This window comes from Coptis chinensis, chromosome 1 (genome assembly GCF_015680905.1).
Source record: "Coptis chinensis isolate HL-2020 chromosome 1, ASM1568090v1, whole genome shotgun sequence".
Classification (NCBI taxonomy): Eukaryota; Viridiplantae; Streptophyta; class Magnoliopsida; order Ranunculales; family Ranunculaceae; genus Coptis; species Coptis chinensis.
Window position 1 is genome coordinate 76,005,696 of NC_141456.1, and position 9,037 is coordinate 76,014,732.

The window sequence follows — 9,037 nt, forward strand, 5'->3', positions numbered from 1 at the left end:
CGTTGTGTTAGTCTCATTTATTCTTGATTTGGTCAATCACGAGGTGGCATCAACTGGGGAGATAGCCATTAGGTCTTGTAGTCTATTCAAAGTGGAATCACTACTACAGAATGACACTTATACCACTGTTTTTAAGTGTGGTATAAATATATTTACCACTGTTATACAACCGTGACAATAGGTGGTGTGGTATATAATAATAGCAAAACTGTGGTATATATGTTTAACGGATACCACGGTTTTTCAAAGAACCGTGGTTTGTATGCCCATTATATACCACGGTTGTCAACAGAACCATGGCATATAAGCTATTGAAACCGTGGTTTATATTAGTGTATGTGTTATAATACCGTGGTATATAGTTATACTAAACACTACGGTTTATGCCAAACCGTGGTATATATATTTTAATAATAATGCTAGTAACATTCTTCCACTTAAAAACCGAACCTACATAACAAAATTTACACAACCTGCCTACATACAACATTTCCATTTTCCCAACAAATTCCAAAATGTACAATAAACTATCAAACATTGCAAAAAAAGATAATAATAATAAAAAAAAAAAATCCATTAATTTTTAATTTACACAGCCTGCCTACATACAACATTTTCATCTTCCCAACAAATTCCAAAATGTACAATAAACTATCAAACATTGCAAAAAAAGATAATAATAATAAAAAAAGACTTCCATTAATTTTTTGAGTGCACTAAGAAAACAAACTTCAAATTCCTTTTCATAAATTAAAAATGTAAGACTCATAAATTAAACTGGAGGGGTCCGAACATAGCTAAAATTCATCCTCATTCGCCTCGAAAACAAACACCCCATTTTCCTGGATGAACTGAATAATATCGAGTCGAACACCGTCAAGTTCATCTTGCGTGTATGTCTCCTTCAGTTCTAAATTTGTTATCTAGATGAGTCAAAGCACAACATGTGGAGTTACTATATAAGAATAAGGCGAAGTCGTTGAGCCAAATAAAGTGTTTGTTAAAACTTTCGAATACCTTATTTTCAAATGATCCAGTTGAACAAGCTTCTACTATTTCCCTCATAAACTTCATTGTATGATACCCACACTCTGTGCCACCTGGTTGATATGGGCCCTAACATATAGACTCACAACATATGTAAACATATACTTTTCAAAGAAAAAGACAATAATGTGTAGGATTTGTTTACCTTGATCTTGTCCCATTTCAGCGGAACTCGTTTCCCATCAACCCTTTGCAATGTGAGGACCACACTTCCCAATAAGATAAATGTAAAACATTTAATTCACAAGGTTTAGAGACAACCAATAGAAACTAAGCTACGTTCTATTAAGCGAAACATGATTCACTCCCACATAGTTTGTACATACAGGTTTTCACCTCACACATGGCTGCCAAGAGGTTTGAGAATAGATGCATTGAAAGAGAATCGAAGAAACTAGAAAGATTAAAGAAAAACACCACCAGATAATAGGGGTAAACAAGTAGGTCCCTCATCAGACGATTTACTCCATCCATAAATTAACATTTTTTTATGGTAAGGATGATCAATGATAATCATCAACTTGACACATTATGAAACAAAAAGGAATAAGGTGGTTCGTAGTATCTTCAAAACCAAATTAATATGAATGGAAAACCAAGAAAAAAAATATCAATCATTTACTTCCTAAATTGCACTGCAATAAGAAAAAGTAATATCAGAGAGGGTGTCCTTACCGGAGAGTTGATGTAGCTTGCCCCTTGCCCAAAAAATCCCTGATGAGTGAGCTGTGAAATTCAATTACCAGTATTTACAACAACTCTTTAAATCCCAAAAGACCATTGAAATGTAATAATACCTGGGAACTTTGACCCAATTGAACTCCAGCAGCCTCTTTTCTACCATAACCACCCTTCACAGATCCTTTGCTATCACCCTATCAAAATTGCAATTCCTCAGATAAATTAAATATCGTGTAGAAAATTTAGCTACAATTGACAAGTCACGAGAATGGAACAAGCTACTTTGTAGTGTCCTCTCCATTTTCAAGTAGAGAGAGAGAGAGAGAGGTTACCAAGTCCAACATTTTTTTTTTTTGTATTATGTAAGACAACCTTGCAAGAAAATGACGTAGCCAACTTTGGAATATATGTTGTTTTATTTTTTTATGTTTCAAAAGAAAAGTAATCTGAGAGATAAATAAATTCCATAGTCTCTAACAAGCAGATAGATTCAAAAGAATAAAAAACACAAAATGTAATGAGAAATATTTGATTTTTCTGTTTCTCCAGGATTAAACTTATATGTTGAGAGCAATGAACCACTTATAGGATCAACACAGCAAATGTCAGATGAACTAAAATAAGAACCCACCTCAGTCCTCATCACAAGCAACAACCTGCTTTCATTGTGATACAGAACCTTGCGGAGGGGGGGTGCCTCCAAGATGGAATTTCAGCATATTAAGTCTTACTGTGGACCATCTCCACCTGTAGCATGACACAAATAGGATCAATGACACACATAATTATATAAATAATGAAGATGATTGATACTCACTAGATTTAACAAAATAAACTTTTCGTTGTCTATCTTAATTTACACATTTGAACTAAGAATTTGCAATTTCCATTTAAGAAGTTCATAAAATACAAGATGAGAACATAACTACATATAACTTTAATGGTTACATACTAATTAGCCACCAATTACAGATGAACCATACATTGGAACATAAGAATCACCACTCATGTTGTAGTTCCACATCTATTTCCTATAAAAAAACAAAATATTACACTACAAAAAAAAACAAAAATTAAAGGCCTTGATATTGGAAGATTAAGATCAAGTTTGAAGACTTACTCTATTAATCCTCTTTTGTTGACGGCACAAGGATAAACTGCAACTCCAACTATATTCCGGCCAATTAATCTCACTCGATGCTCTTCGATTCCCGTTTCTAGCCCGGTCTTTCCTCGCATTCGCAAACTTCCTTCATAGATCATACAAAATATAAAAAATCCATGTTCTTAATTAGGCTTCACAACTAAAATTAATATAATCAAGACCAAGTCTCAAAATTTGATCAAACTTTTCTATCCCAAGTCATAAATTTACAATCAATGACCAAGAAACAAAAATATACATCAAACTAAACTAACAAGAGACCAGAAAGAGTTTAATCACAAAGCAAGTACTATGGAAATTAATACCAATCTATTTGAGTTTGATTCAGTAAATACATAGTGAAGTGTATGTGTTGCAAAGATCAAGATCTCTTGTTCCATCATCACACTTGATGACTATCACTTGCATTGGTGGAAACAACAGTTAAAAGAACACAAACTCCAAGACTACAATAAGAAAATAAAATAACGACAGTGATTGCCATGCCAAACAAAAATAAAATAAGCAGGAAAAGTGTAACGCCTCCAAATCCAACTCATATCTCGAGGACATGGAGATGTATCTCGAGGACTTACTCATCCAAATCCAACTCATATCCCGCTAATAAACTTGTGTGATGATTACTAACTAAGAAACTAGATTTTAAAGTTCCTATGGTTCCAAACAATAATTCTAGAATGGTACAAAATACCCAAGCTTCATACTTCATACAAATTCAAGTCCTAGGCTGCTATAGGCCATCTGTTGGGCTGCTGCAGGCCACCCCAGGCTAGTTCTAGGCTCTAACAGGTCACTGCAGGTCATTTCCAGCCACTGCAGGCCATTCCTTTTTTACTTCTCTGACATGTTGTTCACTAAGTATGCATATTACTTCCTTCATAAACCAAAAAGCAGCACCACCATAGACACTAAGAATGCAGTTTAGCAAGGACAGCAACAATAAATTCAAGAAACCATAGACAAATTTAATTATTTTATACATACTAGACCACAATCATCACCCATTATACACCACAATCATCAAACAACGATTGCCTAAAGTAAGAAACACCCATTAAACTATAGCTTGTAACCTTAATAATTAGTAAGGCACCAAGAAGGCATCTCGATGTACTTATGTTACTAAAGAAGGCTTGCGCTATTTTAACATCAAGCGCCCTCACAAACGACATCTAGATGCAAAGACTACAAAACACCTTGTCGTCAATCGACCATCTTCTCCATCCTAGACCTCAACAAGATGAATAAAAAACCCCATTAACACCAAGTCTGCAAGTTACACAGCCTGCAACACGAAGTCTAGAAGGCTGAATCTAAGTCCTTGGAAATTGGCTGCAGCATGGGTTCAACGAATTCATTGCTCATGTCAAAACTTTCATGAAGTGATAGAGCTTAGTATGTAGGAAAAAAAACGAATAAAGTGAACCTAACAAACCAAACCAGATCTAAAACACATCCACTCTAAAAAAAAAGGGTTATACTAACAACCGAGAGTGACAAAAAAATAATGATCACATATGCTTTGAGGGACATATAATATAAGAAAAGCAGGAGGAGTAGAATGAAACTCTGCCCATGTCGGTCGTATTCAAATTTTCCTTTTATGTCGGCTTTCCGTGCCTCATTGCTCATCATTGACCTTTGGATTAATGCTCATCCCACGCAGATGTGTGTAATTGATTTATAGCAAAATTGATTGGTCCCAATGAAGGAATAAGTAGATAAATATGTCAATTGCAAGAATGCCCCATCAGCTCAACTATATGTATTGCCTACAACTCTAGCTATGACCTACTACTACTTGTTCATTACACTTTGTTGTTACTGCCAATGACCTACTGTTGCTTATTTTGATTGATAAGTGTCTGCTAAAATTGTAGTGTGTATTGGTTATGATTGTGTGTAAAGTGAGAGACTAGTGAGTGTGTGCATGTGTACTGCCAAGTGTGTGTTGTTAGTGTGAGTGAGTGTGTGCCTTATTTTGTTGTGAAGTGAGTATGCTGATTCGTAGAGTGTTGTCGTGAGAAGTTAGTATATATATGGTCTGTTTGAGTGCATTGAGTGTGTGCAGTGGGATGATTGGCATCACACACTCTTGCACCAGTTAACACTGCTCACAATTATCCCACTGCACACACAAGAAAAGTTCAAGTGCAATATGAACCTTCTTACATGTACAAAGGATCATGCCATGGAAAAATGACTCAACAATCCATCATAGACACGCACACACACAAGTCTAGACCTAGAGAGTAGTGACTACCTTTCTACCATGGACACAAAGCAAGCCTGACAACACATCAAGCACGAGCAACACATACATGGACTAAAGTAGCTAAGGACACAAAGCATGCCTAATATTTAGAAAGAATGACTATCATAAAATAACTAAAAGCAGAAAGATGTAACACAAAAGTGCTTTCCCTGCACCTGGTGGTACATAAATAATGACTCTTTCTCACAGTCATGGTAATAAATATGGTCAGATTCGCGGCTACTACAAAATACAGAAGGGTCTTGTAAGGATAACTAGAACATCAAGTCCAGGTGAAATTATCTTTGGAGGAGAAACCCCAAGACTCTAACTGGCAACTCGATAACCTGAGGAGATAAAAACAGTGGACAGAAAAATTAATCAACACATTGACACAATCACACCCAAAACATGTATTTGCTGTGATGAGGAGTAAGACACAGTACCAATCATAGCATAGCATATCATAGCATATGACTGCCTATAATATACGTATTAGAAAACTGAACGAGTAAAAATTGTAAGAACACCAACCTATTGATCTCATTATTTGATCGATACACTACAAAGTAAGCTACATGAGATATTTCAACTGCCATTATCAATATCATCCTCTCCCGGAACCAAGCAGGCAGGTGATACACCATACCAACATTGCCCATACAAAACTGGTTTTGTTAGTTGAGAAATCAATGGTCTTTCACGTCTCGTAAGTGACATTCTAGTTCCCTATAGAAAGGACATTTTATCATTCTTAGATCTATTCCAGAGAAGGTCATTTGGTCATTCTTAGAAGTAGTTCAATAATTCAATTACGTAAGGTAATCCTAAATGATCTAACCTTAAAGGCCAAAGGCATAACTAAACATGCAATCACAAACAATCACAATGTAGTTAACTAAAGATGAATTGCAGAGCAAAATATATATTTCAGATTTCATCTCCACAAAAAAAAAAGAAAAAGAAAACAACAATACCATAGCATGAGGCTTACCAAGTCTGTTTACATTATATGTCGATAATGAGGTGTACAGCGTATTCAGCAGCAGCAAAAAAGTAGATAACTTTAAAGCTAGAGATGTGTCAGTCAAAAAGAAAGGTCAAGATACGTAGTGCATCATTGACTAGCCACAAGGTTTTCATTGAACCATCCTTTACTTGTTCAAGTGGTAACTGTGAAAGCAATATTCACTATCATTTAAATAAAAGAAACACTTTTCCTTCAGGAGTTCAGGACCTCCACTCACTCATTAAGAGAGTACTTTTCTTATCTTGTTTTCTTTGGCAAGAACTTAGATGGTTAGTTTGGAATGAACGCGTCGGTTTCAGCCCTATTTTGAATGCCACTCAATTGGTTTAACTAGATACTCTGCACCATACATATTAGTATATTACAATACTCAACTACATGAATTATTCACAAAACCCGGCCCAAAATTCGAACCTTATCACCAATCTAGTTAATACCTTTGCAATTCTGATTTTTAACAACCAACAACAACAAACTATAGCTTTCAATGTTATAATTCCACACAAAGTTAATTTTCCCAATTCAACAGACCAAATGAAATCCTAAATTCAGTAACCGAACGTTAAATTAAGACTTTTCTTACTGAAAATCTCAAATATTGATGTTTGAAGAAAACTATACATTTATTGGTCTTTAAAATAGATATGGGGAGTAATAAAGCCCCAACTTGTTGAAACTACACTTTAAAAACTTTTAAGTCACATCATGCCGGTTGCTGCAAAACTTTAGCAGGATGGTTAAACGTTAGTCGTGTCACAACTTATGTAATATGAGGTTATTCAACGGTAAATTAGTAGCCGTAGCCTTTCAAATTTGGTCTTGATTTTGAAATTTAAAATTAATTGTTCACAAAATAGGTATTCAATCAAGTAAACACAATTTAGGTATTACCATTAACAATGCACCAAGTGTTGATGGAGTGTTTTTCACAATTTTTTTTTTTTTGGCTGTTATTTGATTTCCAATTTTCCATAGAAACCAACTCACTTATTGCATTTTCCAAAGATACACATTTCATTATTTGGACTTTTGACCTGACAAATCAATTATTGAGCCAGCTTTTCCTTCCCAATTAGTGCTTTAGTTACTAAATTAGAGACCAAACAAAAGTTATAAAGAAAATAAAGAAAAAAATCTAAATTATCTCACCGTCCATGTGGAGGTGAAAACAAGAGAACTAAACCGTACCCCCGCATGAAATTTTGACTCACCCTAGTCAAAACCCCCAGTCATTCCAGATTTGGCATGTAACTTGATTCCGTTATAAAAGTACTACTAAATGCTAGACCAGAGGCATTAAGAGAAAGATGAAAGATATCAATTTCATGTGAGAAGCACATGCATTAGAGAAACATTTTAAAGAGAAGAAATAAAGACAAAGAACCCCAGTGTACTACTATACCTTCCTTCCATTTCTTTCCTTTGAACTCCTACTTGTAGTTCGAAGTTGAAGGTGGCAAAGAAAGCAATGGGCAGAGAGGAGAACCATTGTTATGGTCTAAAACTCATAACAGTTTCACGCAAATGGTTTCATCTGCTTCTTCTTCTTTCAATCTTAGTCACAGTATCCATGGATTAAACTACTAGTATCCTCGCTGATTCATATTCATCAGTGGCTCTTGCACTAAATTGCAGGGAAAAATTAGTAAGAACTTTTGATGAAGATTATTTTCAGTAAAACCTCTTGTAATGACAGTGTTAAAAGGGGTCACAAAACTGGGAGGTAGCAGAAAATAAACACACTAGATTACATAAGTACCTCAAGAAATGAATACCACGATGCACATTGGAATTATAGGTTGAGTAATAGTTATGTAAAGAGTCCAAAACAGCAATAGGTTTCTGAGAAGTTGATGCATTATCCAAGTAGACCAGTTTCGACTTGTTCACATTCTACAACAAAACAAAACAAAACCATCTTAATAAATAAGCCACATACAAGCTCTAAAAACACTCATGAGCTGCTATTAGCATTTGTCTTAATTTTTTTCTATAATATAGCAGCTCATTATACAAGCAAGCACATTCAATACTAACAGTAATAACAACACTTAGAAAATCAAATCACAACACATGGAGTAAATAGATCTAACAAAAAACCTAATTTTTTTCGAATCAAATAACTAATAACTATCAAGCAAGCTTCTTTTGTATAAAAGATACATCTTTTATCTGATAATCCAAAGTTGGACCAAACCAAAGAGCAACAACCAATTTTAAAAAATTAAAATTGATGCGTAAATTCGTTACCTTGAGTAGAGTGAACACTTGGTGGAAGAAGCAATGAATTGATACCCTAGAACATAGATCAATTTTAACTTTAGAAACTCGGAATCAATTTTGAACAATAATTTAAAGGGGGAGGAGGAAGAGAAGAAGAACAAGAAGGGGAAAGAACAAGAGGGAGGACGACTTACGAAGTGAGGAATCGAAATCTTAGCCGACAACACCGCTCCACTAGTTTTTCTTCCTTTTTAGGGCATCGGGTTTAGATGAGCAGAAAAGACTCCCGCTAAAGCTTTCGTTATTTCTTTGTAGTGTGATTTTTCTTTTTCTTTTTCAACGTAATTCTTCCCCAACTCTAACGTATACTGAAACATGACAAAATATACAAAAAAATGTTATATAATATTACCAACGGATATTTGTATTGCTAACGGATTATAAATGTTTTAAATTACCTAACGGATGTATATGTGTTACTAATGAAAAACCTCATTGGTTGCAAATTAGCCCAAATGGTGTAGTGTGTGACGGCAAAACCCAAATAGTGACGCTATTATGGCGTCACAAATTTTCTGACGTCTATTTGGCGTCACAAAACATAAAAAGCCCCTATCACAAAAAAGCTGTTATGGTG

The 9,037-nt window shown here is 34.9% G+C and overlaps 1 protein-coding gene across 3 annotated transcripts; it reads right to left on the reverse strand.

Moving 5' to 3' along the window:
* Nucleotides 1-453: 453 nt before the first annotated feature.
* LOC147525214 (uncharacterized) lies at nt 454-8,067 on the reverse strand. 3 transcript variants are annotated; one of them, XM_086564685.1, is made up of 10 exons: nt 7,937-8,067; nt 7,580-7,801; nt 5,324-5,494; nt 2,849-2,978; nt 2,360-2,475; nt 1,845-1,922; nt 1,723-1,773; nt 1,193-1,256; nt 1,018-1,116; nt 454-923 (listed from the first exon to the last, which is right to left on the reverse strand). In XM_086564685.1, the coding sequence occupies exons 6-10, from the start codon at nt 1,889-1,891 to the stop codon at nt 798-800; spliced, it is 387 nt and encodes a 128-aa protein (XP_086420811.1). In that variant the 5' UTR covers nt 1,892-1,922; nt 2,360-2,475; nt 2,849-2,978; nt 5,324-5,494; nt 7,580-7,801; nt 7,937-8,067; the 3' UTR covers nt 454-797. The 3 variants fall into 3 exon arrangements, with proteins under 3 accessions (XP_086420811.1, XP_086420820.1, XP_086420825.1); XM_086564694.1 differs by lacking the exons at nt 7,580-7,801; nt 7,937-8,067 and adding an exon at nt 6,142-6,205; XM_086564699.1 differs by lacking the exons at nt 5,324-5,494; nt 7,580-7,801; nt 7,937-8,067 and adding an exon at nt 6,142-6,264.
* Between the last annotated feature and the right edge of the window lie 970 nt (nt 8,068-9,037).